At 42.8% G+C, this 18,463-nt stretch overlaps 1 protein-coding gene across 2 annotated transcripts; it reads left to right on the top strand.

Annotated features, from left to right (window-relative positions):
* Positions 1–744: 744 nt before the first annotated feature.
* On the top strand, positions 745–18,344 carry LOC121304216 (zinc finger and BTB domain-containing protein 16-like). Of its 2 annotated transcripts, XM_041235218.1 has the most exons (6): positions 745–840; positions 8,861–9,952; positions 14,803–14,900; positions 16,375–16,545; positions 16,785–16,952; positions 17,092–18,344. In XM_041235218.1, exons 2-6 carry the CDS (start codon positions 8,949–8,951, stop codon positions 17,319–17,321), a joined length of 1,671 nt encoding a protein of 556 aa, XP_041091152.1. In that variant the 5' UTR covers positions 745–840; positions 8,861–8,948; the 3' UTR covers positions 17,322–18,344. The 2 variants fall into 2 exon arrangements, with proteins under 2 accessions (XP_041091152.1, XP_041091151.1); XM_041235217.1 differs by lacking the exon at positions 745–840 and having other exon boundaries at positions 4,806–9,952.
* Positions 18,345–18,463: the final 119 nt, after the last annotated feature.

Genomic DNA, 18,463 nt, shown 5'->3' on the forward strand with positions numbered 1-18,463 from the left:
CAGTTGTTACAAAATATCACATTATAAGTCTCATATTATTAAATATTAGAATATCACATTACAGATAAGAGCAGTTATAAAGTACAATAAAGTCAGTAGCAGATAAATCAAATAAGACCAAAAATAAAGAACGCAGTAAATAATTTCAGAGGGAGTTTGTAAATAGGTGTGAACTGACACAGCATTCCAATTAGGAATAGTTACAGTTTATTGCATGATCTAACCCTAACCCTAACCCTAACCCTAACCCTAACCCTAACCCTAACCCTAACCCTAACCCTAACCCTAACCCTTTTTGAATGCAATTGTGTTCTTACCTGTCGTGCATAAAGATTGACACGGTAAGTGCATTGTAACAATGCATGCTAGCATGGTGTCAGTGCACATGTATTTACTAAGTAGCTGCTATGTAAATACAAAGCAATTAGAGACTCTTATTGGAAAGTGTTATCTTGGACATTAATGAAATGTTCAATGTTAAAACAAAATGCAGGTTGAAAACATTTTTTTTCAATGATATCTGTTTGGCTGGATCTCTACCATCAGTGTTTGAACTCGTAGCCACTTCACAGTGCAGACACATTAATCGCATCATTGATTGCAATGGCTTGAACATTCTCCCATAGTGACGTGCTCACTGCCCAATCACCAGCCTGGCTTGCACTCGAGAGTCTCCAGTGAGGTTGAGGGAGAGCGAGAGGGGCGGGAGTTTCAGTCTGCTGATGACCGAAGTGTCACACATGCTGGTAATACAGAGAGTGCGTAGCTCTGCAAAGCCACAGCGTGTGTTTGGTTTGGTGCAGACAGGATGAAGGGTAGGCTGATAGGATCGTGAGCTGGGTGAGTTCAAACTCTCTTCTTTTCTAGATGCGCACCGCAGCACTCTCCAGGCTGCTCTTCTGTGCTTCACGCCAGGACTGTGATCTTAATTGAAACCTTGCTCAGCATGCTTTCTCATTCATGCTTATGGAAGATGGATTGCACTGGGGTCATTTGTTCCATATTATAAAGTGTCTGTAGAGTATACTCAAAGTTTCCCCTTTGAATGTCAGTGCTGCTTTTAAAAAATAACTACAGTCAATTGTTCTGTGTGAGTCAGTCTCTAGGACAACATTTAACATTATGTGTCTCAGATCACTGTGTATTTGCATAGTAGTTACACAGTAACTGTGTGTGCGCTTCCACTTCATTACAATGCTGTCATGCGTAGTTAATGGGTAAATCTTTTTGCAGGAGATATGTAAGTATGCAATTGTATCATAAAGTGATTAGAGTCAAGATTGGAGTTAGGATTAGGGTTATATCATGCAAAGAGATTTACACAGTAAGTGCATTGAAACTATGCTTGTGTACGCACATGTATTGATTCAGTAACTGCTCTGTAAATACTCGATAATTGGAGACACTTCATTGAAGCGTTACTGTTGCTTGCTACTGAGGTTCTGTTGCAATCGAAGCGAGTAGAGGAAGGAAACATCACACACACACACACGCTCTCTCAACCTTGTACTGGATTAAGAGACAGAGGGGTGAATACATGCAGCAGGGCTGCTCACTGCTTAGCTTGGCTTTCACCAGCACAGGACCCCGTCTTGGCAGGTAAAACCGCAAAGAAAGAAAACTAGAAAGCCCCTCTTTGCATGAATCTGGGGTTCCACTGCTCTTACGGGATGGGCGCTCCTCATTAGAATCATTCATTTGAAGACAGGATGTCCCAAAGCCACCCTATTTGGTTATTATCTGTTTATAACCAGCTTAATAACATGTTAATAACCAGTGGATTTGATTCTCTGCTAATTGCCCCTCGTGGAACTGTGCTAGACTGTAGCTGGCCTCTTTAATATCCATCTAGAAAAAAAGCTTAATGAATAGGAAACTCTGTAATTATCAGGACACAATTTTAAACAGCGGTTTAAAATTGTCCCGATGGTTTTGCAAATACAAAACTGTTATTCCGGTACAATAAAATCAAAGACATCAACTCAAGATATATATATATATATATATATATATATATATATATATATATATATATATATATATATATATATATATATATATATATATAGTCGATCAAATCTATTTCATATTCCAGCAGTATATAGTTAAATAAATGTGTTATTGCCACTGCTCTATATACACAATGTGTAATATGCATTCGCCTCACATTTGCAAGGTAATATTTTTGGTGGTGGTTTGCATTGGTCTCTATGCCTTAAGATTCAGATATAGATGTATTCATGGGAACATATTATAAAAATATTAAACTCAGCTCAGATTCTACTGCATTTATTCACAAGCCTATGAAATAAAATTAGATACAATAAAAATAGATGAAGTAAAACTTTTATTCTGGTTTCGTCAACCCCTTTGATTTTTAGTTTGATTTTGTCGGTTCACGCGCTTCAAGATTATCATTATTTTTAAAATTCGTTGTAAGTTTCTGAGCTAGGAGGGGTTACACATAGCTTTGTATGAAACAAAATGACACTGGAAAAAGAAAAAAAAAACACAGGATTTCACAGGTTAGGTTGTAGATCTCATAGATTAGGTTGATTTGAACAGGAAACGACCACAATGCTGTTAAAGGTGTGGATGCCCTAGATATATTAAGAAAAACAGATATTTCAAGACGTGAGTCGCCTTTCCCATTAATAGCCAGGCCTGAGTCAGAGAGGATTCTGATTCTAGTTGTCACTGCTGTATCGAAAGAGGGAGGTTCTGCACCTTGAATGGCCTTTCTCCTCTTCTTGTAGTACCAGTGCGTTCTTACAAGCAAACAGCGAGAAGAAACTGGCTTCTCTCCGTCCTCTAACTCAAACTAGACTATCTAGCCCATTCTTCAGTTAATACAGCCCTGATTCTGGTTCTGAAAGGGAGGGATGTGTTTCTGGACTTGTGCACAGTAGGTTAAGAAGAGTCTATGTTTGTTTTATTGATTTTTTTTTCTTTCCTTTTGTGAGATGTCATTGGGATTTTTTGGGGTTTTTTATTTACAAGTCAGAACTAAACTGTCATATCTTTTTAGCCGTGTGGCTGGAGTTGAATGTATTTGCAGACTCGTGTTTTCTTGTGTGATGAAACTGGTGTTATTAACAAAATCTAAGAGTTTCATATATTTAGTGATGTAATAACAGTATAAGCTTGATTAGGTTGTTATGACATCTCTTATAAGGGCTGCGCTACCAAATCTGCAATAGACTGAAACAGAACGAGCAAATACTGGGTATAGCATTCTTAATAACACAGTTATAAGGTTACATCATTCTTAATAACACAGTTATAAGGTTACATCATTCTTAATAACACAGTTATAAGCATTCCAAGTACAGTTTCTGATGTTTGTGCTTTACGTTATTTTTCATGCATTAGCTGTTACTAACATGTTAACACATGTCGAGTTTTATTTATTTTTTGTTGTTGTTAAGAATTAGGTATTTTATAGTAATCGATGCTAATGAAATTTTGGAGTAAATCCTTTGAGAATCTAGTTGAGAATCAGAAATTAAAAATAAACGTTAAAAAAACGTTTAAAAATATAAAATCGTCTGACATTTTACCCACTTAAAAACATTTAAAAATACAAAATCGTCTGACATTTTACCAACTTAAATATATTTTAAAATACAAAATCGTCTGACTTAAAGACATTTTAAAAAATATAACATCGTCTGACATTTTACCAACTTAAAAATATTTAAAAATACAAAAACGTCTGACGTTTTACCAACTTAAATACATTTTAAAAAATATAAAATCGTCTGGCATTTTATCAACTTAAAAAACATTTTAAAAAAAATACAATCGTAGAAATATAACCAGTCGTTATTGGAAGAATTTTATTAAAATAAATATATTTTCGAAACTAATGTGTTTACAGAAGTATATATATATATATATATATATATATATATATATATATATATATATTATAATATATATTAAAACTTTTCTATTTTAAATTTTTTTTATGAAAAAAAAAAAAAATTTTTCGTTCTCCATGTTTTTTTACACTTATTAACGATTTGAAAATCAGTTATATATATATATATATATATATATATATATATATATATATATATATATATACACACACACACAAAGCAGCTATTTTAAATATCATGTAATAAATAAGGCTTCCGAAATCGAATCTAATCCTTTCTGCAACATCTGGTTCTCTTAAACACTGAAGCAGATAGGAAAGCAAGCTGTTGTTCTGGAGTGCAGACTTGACTTGAAACTAAGAAACAAAGTCAAATAGTAGAAACAGGCATGCTATCTCAGAGCACTCCCTGTTACTGGTGTTCTACAACAGCTTGCTTTCACATCAAAGGAATGAGAACCACTGAAGGGCCCTGATGTATAGTATGGCACAGCACATGATCACACAGTTTGAGATGGAGGTTTTTTTTTTGCTTTTTTTTTTAAGTTGAGCGTTGCTGATCCAGTCGACATATAATATTTCTGAGGAAACGCTCAGTGTTGAGAAGGTGTTGAATACAAGAGAATGCAGCCCTGCATTCCCTCTGCTGTCTTTAGTCAACATTTCATTTGATTGAAATGTGTCTAAAATAAGCCAGAGAAAAAAAGTGTTTGCAAATGAACACCCTTTGTTAATTTCAACCATAGATAGATAGATAGATAGATATGGATAAACTGGACAAACTTTCATTGAGATCTGATGTATCAATCATTTTGAAGCTACTTCTGGATCAAATGATTACCACTTTATTCTTCTTCTTTTTTTATTATTATTATTATTATTATTATTATTATTATTATTATTATTAGTAGTAGTAGCGGTATTTTAAGTAAAGTGTTATGTTTGAAATGCATTTGTTTAAATTCCAGTAGTGCTGGTATTGAAAGTCAGATGTTGCAAGGTGTATCGCATTAGCAGACACTGCCAGTAAAAAGTATGAAATCACACAGAGCTAACCGCGCTAAATGATGTTAAATGCAAAGTATAAGCATGGGGGGGGGGGTTTTATCTTCCAAATGTTCTGTGGGGGTATGATCTTGCAAATGTTCTGTGGTAAATGTGCGTGAGGGTCAGTTTGATAAATAAGACAGAGCAGTTTGTAAATAAGACACAGCAGTTTGATAAATAAGACAGAGCAGTTTGATAAATAATACACAGCAGTTTGATAAATAAGACAGAGCAGTTTGATAAATAAGACAGAGCAGTTTGTAAATAAGACAGAGCAGTTTGAGAAATAATACACAGCAGTTTGATAAATAAGACAGAGCAGTTTGATAAATAAGACAGAGCAGTTTGTAAATAAGACAGAGCAGTTTGATAAATAAGACAGAGCAGTTTGTAAATAAGACACAGCAGTTTGATAAATAAGACAGAGCAGTTTGATAAATAATACACAGCAGTTTGATAAATAAGACACAGCAGTTTGATAAATAAGACACAGCAGTTTTATCAGTGTTTGAAACACCAAGCTGTCTTTTCCAGGTCTAGAGGAGAGATTTTCATTCTTGTGTTTTTATGCGTTTTCTGGTTTGCTCCCCAATCAAATGAATACAGTGATGGTTATTATTTAGCAACGAGTGGCAGGGTGTCATATTTTATTAACGCGTCACAGCCAGTGTGAAGCCTTCTTTCGTGTTAATTAGAAGGGTTTATGTAGGTCAGTTTGTTATTCTTATTAATAGCAATCTCATGACACTTAGGACATGTTTATAACCCTTTATAGATGGGTTATAAATGGTTCTGAGGGATTCGTGTTTCCCTCGTTCTAAAGCCAGGCAGTTAATTCCTATGAATGAATGATGCCTGTTCTGGTTGATCGAAATTAACCCTTTGAATGCTGCAAAGTGCTCTGAAACCGAAACCTGGCCAGCCCTGCTGTTTGAAATCTCGTTTCCAGTAATATCCAGATGAGAATAGCAACTCAACTTTTTTTTGTATTTGTTTGTTTGGTTGTTTTTAAATGTACCTTTCCTTCCCTGCAACGGTTGTTTTGCAGTGGGCCGTGTGCAGCCGAAACTCGTAACAATTTTAACACCTAGATTTTTCCTCATTTAAATGCATTTTTAAATGCCTGAAATACACCATGGAAAGAATCAGGGTAGAGCCGCTCACATTTTTTAGTTAAAATACTGAGAAAGTGCCATACAAAATGTATGTGTGTGTGAGTGTGTGTGTGTGAGTGTGCACATGTATTAGAACACCCCGTTGCTTCTGTAGTTTTGATTTGTTGTGCGTATCAAATCAAACCACCAGAACTGAAAATCTTGGAAAATAGGCAAATGAGTAATTACCTAATTTAATTAACAACTTAAAAAAAATAATTTAAAATAGCGACCACAAATGTTTTTTGTTTTTGTTTAAGATGCCTGATTAAAACACAAAGTGGTGTAACATTTTCACACACCAGTGCCTATTGTTTCTGCATCACTGGTTACTGACTGCAAACTGAAATTCTCACACCGAGAGGTTTTCATGCAGGGTGCAGTTATCTTGAGAGGACGCAAAATCAGATGCAAAATCACAGTGTTCAGAAATCTTCCTTTTTTTTTAAATGGATGGATTATAATTAAAACACACTTCAAAAAGTCATTATTTCATCATCAACAGCGTTGATTTTGACGTGGCTGAGTCATGGTGCAGATATTATATTAACTATGCTGAAACAGTAGAGAGAGTTGAGGGGATGGAATGGGCTGCCTAGCCACGCTGTGGAGGCAGAATCACTGGGACCCTTAACAGCCCGAATTGACAAAGTTCTGAGATCAATCAACTGCTCGGAACCAGACGAGCTGAGATGGGTCGAACTCCCTCCTCTTGTTTGTAGATTTTCGTATGTTCTTAAAAAATATATCTATAGTTTTCCTCCAATCAGTTACCAGTGTTTCTAGCACAAGCTGTAAGTAGACAAACGCTTCATCTAGTGCCTTCTTCCACGCACTGCGTTGCATCAGATGCTTTCCACCTCAGTGCTGTCAATGTATGATTTTAGTCACGGCAGGGTTGTAAATGACACCAGGTAACAAGGTGTGGCACAGGAAGGAAACAAACAAGCACAGGAAATGTAGATAAGATTCGATAAGTATGGAAAGGGAAGAAAGGAGGGAAGGAGTTGAGCGTTGTCGCTGTGGGGGTGTTTTCTGGTAAGGTGGGGATGTTTTCTCCTCATGGCCTGTCTGGTATTAGCTCTGTGCCATTGATTGCTGTTCTCGTCCGTTTATTGTTGCAGCGTTTCTGGTAGTAAAGTGAGCTACGTGCGTGCTGATTGAAAGTGCAACTGGATTGGAGTGGGTCTAGACTCCAGGCGGTGCAGTGCAGCACAGTAAAAGCAATGCAAAGTGAGTGAAGTATAAGGAACGCGTAGCTAAGCACAGCCAAGAGTGTGCGTCACTGGAAACTGTGATCAAACGTAAGAAAGAACGTTGGGTAACCAGAGAAAAATGGGAAATGGCGAAACTGTGACGCAAAACTCCACGGCGGTAAACCTGTATTGAGTTTCTCATGTAATATCAGTGAAGAAAAACACAAGCGCTGGTCTGTTCTTATTAGATTTCAGGCCTGCTTCAGCTGAGCGATAAACGCCACCTCATAACATACCGACCGCTCGCTCAGATAACTTGTCATCGCGAAATTAAACGCCTCTTCCTCCAACGCATCTGGAACGCGCTCACGTCAAACGAATTATCAACAGAGCCGTCTGATCTCAGCGCGTCTGCAAGACAAAAACAAAGGCTGTCTCATTTCTGGAGCGTACCATCCCTCCACACACATAGCAACCAATATCTGCAGTTTTCATTTCTGGATATTAGTGTACATCAGTGTTTGGGTAACACTTTAAAATAACAGACACAAATGCATGATGCTGGATCCTGACTGAATACCAAACACAGTTCTGAGGGCATTCATTTTGAATTCAGACCCTGTTAATCCACAAGGATTTAATTACCCATGTTCATTCCGTGCCACTTTGTAACAAATGTGTAAGACATGCATTTGTGTGAATGAACAATTCTCACAGTCCCCTGGTAGCCGAGTAAGGATATGAATTAGTGAAGAATAAACAGTGAATTCATTATGGATGGATGGAGGGGAAGCCTAATGTTTTTAGATCATGATGAATTAGCAGGGCTGAATTTGAAATGAATGACTGCAGAACTTCAGAGGAAGTGCAGAAGATATCCAGTTTAAAGAACGGAGCATTATAATACAATAGATAGATTTCACTTGCTGTTGGCTGTAGAGCAGACCACGAAACATGCCTATAGATGGCTCATCAGAAAATCTTAACTTTAAAGCATTTTCAGTTCAGATTTTGTTTAGCTTTCTCGCACTTTTGTCTCAGCATATTTCCTGCCCTTATCTCTCAATTGTTGCTCCAGTGGGTGTATGAAACGCTGCAGGCAGTCATTTCAATAGCAGTATAACGGAGGGAGCAGGTCTCTCTCCATGCCTTGTTTGTCTGTAGGGGACCAGTCTTTCTCTTAGAGGGTGAGGGAGCAGTTCAGTTTCCTATGGGCTGCCCAGGACTGGAGGGACCACCCTTTATCCTTTAGGTGCAGCTCAGCCTCACAGTCACACAATATTTACAGTGGCACCATCCACTGGTCTGGCTTGAGAAGACAGGGAAGAATCGTGCAGCAATCAGTTATCCAATTCAGTCTGATCACATCCTCACAAGGTTTATCTCTTTCCCGAAACAGGGAATTTTACTCCTATCACTACCAAAGAAGTGATTTGCCTTGCTTATCAATAGGGCTAATTCTCCTTCACATCACTTTTTATATAGCATTTTGATGCAGGGTTTGAATTGGCAGAGTCTTGTCAAAGAATCCCGCAGAGCAGTCGAATGATAACTTTCCAAAAAAAACATCTGTTTCGCAGATTGAATGGAGACAGCTGATGCAATCCTAGAGTCTGGAAGCGACCCCCTTTGTTTGTGCTGTGAGAAGAACTCTGGGTGTCCGTTGCCATGGGGACGGTGAGGCTCCAGAACCCCCAGCATTCCGCCTGCCTGCTGCGGCGAGCCAACGAGATGCGTCTGTCCGGCACTCTGTGCGACGCCGTCATCGTGGTGGAGAGCCGAGCCTTCCAGGCGCACAGCTTAGTCCTGGCCTGTACCAGCAAGCGCCTGGAGGCCCTTCTGAAGGATCAGGGCCACCGCTGCACCTTGGACTTCCTCTCCTGGAGGACCTTCCAGCAGATCCTGGACTACGCCTACACGGAAGCCCTGGAGGCCCGCGTGGAAGATCTCCAGAGCCTCCTGGAGGCTGCAGAGCGGCTGCAGATGGAGCAGCTGGGCAGGCAGTGCTTCTTTCTCCTGGCCACCCAGAAGACTCCCGAACCCCCCTTGCCCTCTGAGCCTTGCTTGCTGAGGATTCGGGAGGCAGCCAGGAAAGAGAAGGAGTCTCTGTCCCCACCAGTGACTCCCCCGACGACCAGCCCCAGGAGATCTCCGATCGACAGTCACGCTGCTTTCCCTTCCACCCTCTGCCAGGAACCTGGAACCTCAGGAACTCAGCCCAGGAGACCCCAGAGCAATCGACGGTCGAGCATGGAGGAGGAGCCTCATTCAACCTCCAAAGACGGACAGCTGATGCCTCCTCGGGGCAGTGTCATTGCCACGGCTCACCGGGTTCTCACGGACTCCAAAAAGACGAGCCCCTGGACTACCCATGGCATGGCTTTGGCCAACAGGGAGCTGGTGACCATCAGTTCCCACCCATCTCTCTACCCGGCTCACCTGCTCAGCTACCAAGTGCAAGGCTTGCCCATGCCAGCTCCTCCCATGTTCCCCATGATCGCGCACTCCCAGCTGAGGATCGGCGCTCCGGCAGGGGGGTTCAGCAGCTTCAGCCCCTTCAGGAATGGCTTCCTCCAGAGTGGACGGGAGCCCGGTGCAGCGGAGAGCATCCTGGACAAGAGATCTGGTGTCGGTGCAGCTTTACTGGGGAGCATACAAGAGCAGCAAGACAGGTAAGTCATGCCGTTATTTTTGCAGTGGCTTAACTTTTAATTCTCCCTGCGAGTAGGATGTTAACTGTAAGTTTTAGTCTCTTAGTGGAAGGGTAAGCCAATGAACTTTCGATTACAGAAATAAACAGAAACAAACAATAGATTTGGAAAAAGGTATGGCCCGTCAAGACTTTGAGGAGTTATAACAATCATAGAGGATGAAACTATCTCCGAGAGCAGGACAGTGAGGAGGCTGCTGCCCTCCTCACATATAATAATAATAATAATAATAATAATAATATAATAATAATAAACAAGGCCATAAAATTCACTTTTACTTTACTAGTGGAAAAGTATGTCATTTTATATATGATATACATTATCCTTGTATTACAATGAATTATTATTATGATTATTATTTAATTAATAATGTATATTGTTATGGGGTATCACATTTATCGCGGGGTTCTGATTTTCACTCTGGGGTCTTTTGCACCTCACCTCCCCACATTAAAAGCCCCTGCTGAGACTGTAACGCTAAACCCGAAGAACGTTTCATACCAATTACATCGGCCTGTGAAGAGTGAGTCAGCCTGGGGCCTGGAATGGGGATCATACTGCTCTCGCTATTGCTGAGCCCTGTGCTTATCCATAGCGCGGGAGAGGCGATCATACATCAAACTGCAACTCCCATGAGCGATTGCATTGTTACTTCAAAGGTGGTGCGACAGGGTGATAAGCCTGGCACCATTGTGTCTGACACGCTGAAAGAGCGTCCCTCATTTGCCTGGGCAGACAGCTCTCTGACTAACAGGAGTGCTCCCCCCTTGTGTACTTTCCACCGGTGAAGTGTTCCCCTTTGCTGTTCAGCTCAGGCTCACAGTTTTGCATCACCCTATATAATTAACTCATAAAGTCAAATGAAACTGGCTGATTAATGTTGCCTTAGCTTATCGAATTACATGAACAGCTTTCTGAAAAAATGTGACATTTCAATATCTAACATGAAATACTACTTTACTACTATTAATGGCTTCTGGTAGATCTTTCTATTTTTTTTTTACTTTGTTTATTTGATTAGAAGATGCTAAATAAAAGATCTGAATTCTGTTCATCTAGTTTTTTTTTTTTTTTTTTTTTCTTTATGTCTCAATACTAAAATTCTAGGTGATGCAAAACTTTTGGCCAGAGCTGTAGAGAAGTATCTGGGGACTCTCCCTGTTGTCTCCCCCACCCACGATTCAGCGTACATCAAAGACACCCAGAAGATGCAGCCCTCTGCCTATTAAAACACTTTCCACACTATTATTCTTAGACGACTTCTAATGAAAACGACGAAGCGCAGAAAGCACCCAGGCTGCGGACAGAACCGCCCCCAATCACATTTTCCCCCTGGAATCCGCATTCAGAGGAATTGCCTTCGACCCCTGGCGATCCGGAAACACAGAAAAGCTGCATCAACCTCAAAATAAAAGGTCATATTCAAATGGGTTGATTCACCTCGCGTCTCACGGTGTCAGCAACTTGAATTCAAGAAAATTCTAAAATTAACCGACCTTAGCCGTGACTCTTCAGCGTGACCTTATTAATATTGCAGTCACACGAACACGCATGCAAATGATTTTTACTGTAAACCAAAAACGATTGATAAGCACAGCAGAGACTGAAACAGTGATTGCATGCAGCTGTAAGTGTGTCTCTCTCGCTCTCTCTCTCATTAACCATATAATTATTAGATGCCCGCCCGTTCTTCAAATGCATGCTGAAGATTTTAACGAGCAAGCTGTTTGATGAGGGCTCTGGGTCCCCCGTTATTATCCATTTGCTACCCATTTAATGCAACTGGGTGAAAGTGTGTTTTTCATTTGAACCAATAAACGGGTTTCTACCAAAGTGATTGTCAAAACACGCTTTGTGGGTTCAAATGAATAACGATTGCATGCAAAAAAATAACATTTAACACACTGCAGATGAAGGCACTAGAGCCCAAACGCTGGTCTGCTTGACTCGGTCTCTTCTAGTTTCAATAACACTGATGAAGGCACTGGAGCCCAAACGCTGGTCTGCTTGACTCAGTCTCTTCTAGTTTCGATAACACTGATGAAGCACTAGAGCCCAAACGCTGGTCTGCTTGACTCGGTCTCTTCTAGTTTCAGTAACACTGATGAAGGCACTGGAGCCCAAACGCTGGTCTGCTTGACTCGGTCTCTTCTAGTTTTAGTAACACTGATGAAAACACTAGTGCCCATAATGTTTGCCTGCTTTGCCTTAGTTTCTTAACTTAAAAAAACAAAATAAGTCTTTGGCTAAAAGGTTTTGACTTAGGTTCCTACACCTTTAGAAACTAAATAACTCTGATTGTCGGGCGCTGTTAAAACAGAAATAGTTACAGTCTGTGTGAATTTTTGTTCAGCTGATGGTCTGGTGAACAAAGAGACCGTGTGGGGTTTGCTGTGGGTTCATGAGAGACACCCATCTCACCCCACACCCTTCGTACTGCAGAGAGGAGGAAGACTCTACCTGCTTCTGAAAGAGGAACAGCGCTTGATTAGTGTTCTGTAAACCTGCGGTCTGTCATTTCCTGAGCTAGGACTTTGTGTTTTAAGCACGGCAGGGGAGGGGGGGGGGGAGTGGTACAAAGATTATCATCCTGATGCATGAACCCAGCTATTGGATGGAAAAATGTCACTCCACCCCCACGCCCCCAGCCCCAGCCCCACTGAAACCACACAGCACTTCCCCCGCAAGCGGTTCACAGGGCCTGGGCCGCTTCCTCTGAATTCTCCTCCTGCTTTCTCATCCAATCTGAGTTGCCAGCTTCCTCCCAATACAAGCTGTCTTCCGCACCGCATGCTTACAGTGTGGTAAACTTTACATGAAGTAATTACACTTTACATAGTAATTACTGACAGTAAATGCAGGTTAATGAATGTCACTAAGTGATAAGCCACTTTGTCCACACGACTGTGAAGTAATACTACGATCATGTTACAATGCCACTGTTACGTGAATTACACTTAAAAAAAAAAACGTACTATACAATTCCGTATGTTAACATAGGGTGAGGATATATGTAGTGCAAAAAGATTGACACATTAAATACATTGTACCTGTGCATTATAACATGGTAATGATGCATATTTACTGAGTAACCATTCTCAGTAGTTACAGACTCTCAATGGAAAGAGTCAGCACGTAGTTTTATTGAATTTCGAAACAGAAGCTTTGCTCAGAACACACTCCTGTTACGGCAGGAGGCTCGAGGGTGAACGATGTCACTTTCTGTGATGCTGTGAAGAGGGGTTCAGGGACACTGTTCAGAGAAATCCTCTTCAGGTGTAATTGACAGATAGCTCGACGAGAGCCCTGATGATAAGCATACATTTCCACTCTGCAGGTGCTTGTAATCCTGCACTCTTTGAAGAGTCCTCGTGTTGAAGTGTTTTCTCAGCGAGTGTATTCAGGTTCTCTCGGGCGTGGGGAGTCGTCTTGTTGAAGTGTTTTCTCAGCGAGTGTATTCGGATTCTCTCGGGCGTGGGGAGTCCTCTTGTTGAAGTGTTTTCTCAGCGAGTGTATTCGGGTTCTCTCGGGCGTGAGGAGTCCTCGTGTTGAAGTGTTTTCTCAGCGAGTGTATTCGGGTTCTCTCGGGCGTGGGGAGTCCTCTTGTTGAAGTGTTTTCTCAGCGAGTGTATTCAGGTTCTCTCGGGCGTGGGGAGTCCTCTTGTTGAAGTGTTTTCTCAGCGAGTGTATTCGGGTTCTCTCGGGCGTGGGGAGTCCTCTTGTTGAAGTGTTTTCTCAGCGAGTGTATTCGGGTTCTCTCGGGCGTGGGGAGTCCTCTTGTTGAAGTGTTTTCTCAGCGAGTGTATTCGGGTTCTCTCGGGCGTGGGGAGTCCTCTTGTTGAAGTGTTTTCTCAGCGAGTGTATTCGGGTTCTCTCGGGCGTGGGGAGTCCTCTTGTTGAAGTGTTTTCTCAGCGAGTGTATTCGGGTTCTCTCGGGCGTGGGGAGTCCTCTTGTTGAAGTGTTTTCTCAGCGAGTGTATTCGGGTTCTCTCGGGCGTGGGGAGTCCTCTTGTTGAAGTGTTTTCTCAGCGAGTGTATTCGGGTTCTCTCGGGCGTGGGGAGTCCTCTTGTTGAAGTGTTTTCTCAGCGAGTGTATTCGGGTTCTCTCGGGCGTGGGGAGTCCTCTTGTTGAAGTGTTTTCTCAGCGAGTGTATTCGGGTTCTCTCGGGCGTGGGGAGTCCTCTTGTTGAAGTGTTTTCTCAGCGAGTGTATTCGGGTTCTCTCGGGCGTGGGGAGTCCTCTTGTTGAAGTGTTTTCTCAGCGAGTGTATTCGGGTTCTCTCGGGCGTGGGGAGTCCTCTTGTTGAAGTGTTTTCTCAGCGAGTGTATTCGGGTTCTCTCGGGCGTGGGGAGTCCTCTTGTTGAAGTGTTTTCTCAGCGAGTGTATTCGGGTTCTCTCGGGCGTGAGGAGTCCTCTTGTTGAAGTGTTTTCTCAGCGAGTGTATTCGGGTTCTCTCGGGCGTGAGGAGTCCTCTTGTTGAAGTGTTTTCTCAGCGAGTGTATTCGGGTTCTCTCGGGCGTGAGGAGTCCTCTTGTTGAAGTGTTTTCTCAGCGAGTGTATTCGGGTTCTCTCGGGCGTGAGGAGTCCTCTTGTTGAAGTGTTTTCTCAGCGAGTGTATTCGGGTTCTCTCGGGCGTGAGGAGTCCTCTTGTTGAAGTGTTTTCTCAGCGAGTGTATTCGGGTTCTCTCGGGCGTGAGGAGTCCTCGTGTTGAAGTGTTTTCTCAGCGAGTGTATTCGGGTTCTCTTGGGTGTGAGGAGTCCTGTCTAATCATCCAATCTGTATTTGTTGTTTGTTTGTGTTTTACCTTCAGGAAGCACCAGAGCCTCGGGAAGATGTACAGCTGTGAGCTCTGTGGGACGGAATTCCAGGACGGGCTCCGGTTGCAAATGCACGCAGAGATCCACTCCGGTAAGGATCGACTGGGATCACATCTCCGTCAGCCACTGGGACTGACCTGAAAGTGGTTTGCATTCACACTCGCTCATTTCTATCAGATCTGAAGATCAAATCGATCTCAATTGGTACTCTGTCTGTCTGCCTGCCTGCCTGCCTGTCTGTCTGTCTGTCTGTCTGCCTGTCGTTTTACATCTATTATAAATCACACTTTCTCTATAAAATCACTGGATGTGTGTTTTATTATTGATAGATTATTAAGTAACTATAGTTACTGGTTTTGTTCTATTGTGTTTTCCTGATTAAAAAAAAAAAGCAAATCAAACTAAACACAAAATACATAACACAGCATAATTCCACATTAAAAAATAAAAATTAAAAAATTGTTTCCACGACACGATGTTATTTATTACTTTTTTTTTAAAAGAATGGGGTACCTCTGTATTGCTTGCCTGCCAGAATTCAAACAGAATTGAGCCAGCGAGGCGCGGCGCGGCTCTATAGTTATCAGAGAGCGATCGATCGCTGTGCAGAGGCAGCCGAAGAGCCGGTGTGGTTACAGACAGGAACACGCCGTACACAGCACACAGTACAGCGGTGGTTTTGGTGCTCTGCCAGATTCATCACAAGTTTTTTTTTTTTTTTTTTTTTTTTTTTTTTTTTTAAGTTTTACAGTGTGTGGATGGGGGCCGGCCGCCTCTGACGCGTATGTAATACAGTGATACTGTAGCAGAACGAGATGAAATCGGCTTTATTCACTGAGCAGCCAGCATCCTCCTGACACTTCCATGAGAGACAGAGAGACAGAGAGAGAGGAGCTGGTAGAGTCCGTGCTGCTCTGCATTGTGTCTGGAGCTCAGAGACGCTGCCGTCCTTGTTGAGGCTGCAGTGCAGCTCTGTGCAGTTTCCTGTTGTAGATACAGGGTCTCTGCATGTGAAACGTTACAATGCTTCCCTGTGCTTTACCAGACCTCTCTGTGCTTTACAATGCTTCCCTGTGCTTTACCAGACCTCTCTGTGCTTTACAATGCTTCCCTGTGCTTTACCAGACCTCTCTGTGCTTTACAATGCTTCCCTGTGCTTTACCAGACCTCTCTGTGCTTTACAATGCTTCCCTGTGCTTTACCAGACCTCTCTGTGCTTTACAATGCTTCCCTATGCTTTACCAGACCTCTCTGTGCTTTACAATGCTTCCCTGTGCTTTACCAGTCCTCTCTGTGCTTTACAATGCTTCCCTGTGCTTTACCAGACCTCTCTGTGCTTTACAATGCTTCCATATGCTTTACCAGACCTCTCTGTGCTTTACAATGCTTCCCTGTGCTTTACCAGACCTCTCTGTGCTTTACAATGCTTCCCTGTGCTTTACCAGACCTCTCTGTGCTTTACAATGCTTCCCTATGCTTTACCAGACCTCTCTGTGCTTTATCATGCTTTCACTGTGCTGTTGCTATGGTAACACAAGCCTGTGCCCGTGTCCTCCTCCGTGTAGGTTCTGACGGCCCCCAGTTCTGCCCGCTGTGCAGGAAGCAGTTTGACAGCCAGGGGGCGGTGACGGAGCACATCGTGCACCACACCAGCGGCTGGAGCTACTGCTGCAAGGAGTGCGGGAAGACTTTCACCAGCCACAGCGCCCTCCGGAGGCACCTGCGCACACACACAGGTCAGCGAGGACGACCCCCACTGCCAGATAACGGGGCACAATTTCACCTGTACAAATAAGACCTGACAACAAGTCACGCATCTATCAGCAGCAGCCAGACTGTAAGCGCTGAGAGTGGAGATCCTGCACTCAGAGTGGCGTTGTATCATGAATTATAATATGTTTCTAAGTGTTCGGGGGATGTCTCTAATCGAACTCTTTGGATGTCGTGACCCCCCCCCCCCCTTATCTCTCTCCAGGGGAAGCAGGGTTCGAGTGCGAGTTCTGCGGTCGCTGTTTCCGTGATGACAGCTCCTTGAAGAATCACAAGCGGAGCCACACTGGAGAGAAGCCGTACGAATGCAGCAGCTGTGCCAAGAAATTCAGCCTGAAGCACCAGCTGGAGACGCACACGCGAGTGCACACCGGTGAGGAGAGGGAGAGGGAGAGAGAGAGATAGAGAGAGACGCAGAGGATAGAAAGAGAGAGAGACAGACAGACAGACAGACAGGCGGCTGCATTGTAACTGCTGGCGCTGAGCTGAGCCCACTCTCTCTCATCCCGCAGGTGAGAAGCCGTTCCAGTGCAAGGTGTGTCACCAGCGCTCTCGGGACTACTCGGCGATGATCAAGCACCTGCGGACTCACAACGGGGCCGCGCCCTACCAGTGCACCGTCTGCCTGGAATACTGCTCCAGCCTGTCCGCCATGCAGAAACACGTCAAAGCGCACTCGCCCGAGGACATCCCCCCGGACTGGAGCATCGACAAGACTTACCTGTACTCCTGCAGCGGCTGAGCGCAGAGCCCGCCGCATCGCCTGCCTCAGAAGACTGCCCTTACCCCATTGTCAGCCAACGTACTGTTCGGTTTCCCGTTCTGCAGGTTTACCCCACTGTTCTGCTGTGCACCTGGTTTTCTTTTTTTTTTTTTGTACTGTTATTAATTAATCCGCTTTCTTTTTTTTTTTTATTTATTTATTTTTTTTTTTTTTTTTTTACAAGGCTTAGCTCTGCTTTACCATGCTTTCGCTGTCACTCACCGCCCACGGACTGCAGTCAGTTCAGTGTATTACCACAAGAGGGCGCCACACAGATGACGGGTTTCAGTGTTGAATCTAATGCTGCTGGTGTTCTCTCCCGCAAATTTTTTTTTTAAAAAATACAGACTTTTACATTTTTAGTGTTATTATGCATATTTACAATGTACTTAAAAATGAAGGTCGTTATTACGCAAAGGGAAATAAATGTATTTCAAGGAAAGAGTCAAACTGAGGGCTGGTTTTGCCGTGTCAGGTCTATGTGTATTATACTGCTGATAACACGGATTCAGGCGCACTTCGGGGCTTCTCTAGAGAAGCACGTGTCCTGCTGTCAGGAGAAGCGATTGAGTGAATCAAAACCGCAGGGCTGTCTGTCTGTCTATAATCTCAATTGTAATCGCACAGTGAACTAGTAGTGTTAAATTGGCTATACGTATTCTTTCAACGGCAATTTGCAGCCAGACGCTCTGTGAGCAGGGAGTTTACCAGAGAGGGAAAACAAAATCAGCAGGATGCAAAACACCCCGATGTGTGCCCGATCTCTTTCTCTGTAATAACGGGTTAGGGTCCAGATCTCTCTCTGTAATAACGGGTTAGGGTCCAGATCTCTCTCTCTGTAATAACGGGTTAGGGTCCAGATCTCTTTCTCTGTAATAACGGGTTAGGGTCCAGATCTCTCTCTCTGTAATAACGGGTTAGGGTCCAGATCTCTTTCTCTGTAATAACGGGTTAGGGTCCAGATCTCTCTCTGTAATAACGGGTTAGGGTCCAGATCTCTCTCTGTAATAACAGGTTAGGGTCCAGATCTCTCTCTCTGTAATAACAGGTTAGGGTCTAAGAGCAGCCTCTGTAATAACAGTGCAGTCCAGCCTGTCTGTAATAACTGGTTAGGGTCCAGA

Source organism: Polyodon spathula, chromosome 37 (genome assembly GCF_017654505.1).
Source record: "Polyodon spathula isolate WHYD16114869_AA chromosome 37, ASM1765450v1, whole genome shotgun sequence".
NCBI lineage: Eukaryota > Metazoa > Chordata > Actinopteri > Acipenseriformes > Polyodontidae > Polyodon > Polyodon spathula.

Bases quoted from the DNA above. Each gene is read 5' to 3' on its own strand.
- LOC121304216 (XM_041235218.1), top strand. From the start codon at position 8,949: ATGGGGACGGTGAGGCTCCAGAACCCCCAGCATTCCGCCTGCCTGCTG. The intron at 16,546-16,784 runs GTCAGCGAGGAC...ATCTCTCTCCAG, and splicing joins GCACCTGCGCACACACACAG to GGGAAGCAGGGTTCGAGTGC. The intron at 16,953-17,091 runs GTGAGGAGAGGG...CTCATCCCGCAG, and splicing joins GCACACGCGAGTGCACACCG to GTGAGAAGCCGTTCCAGTGC.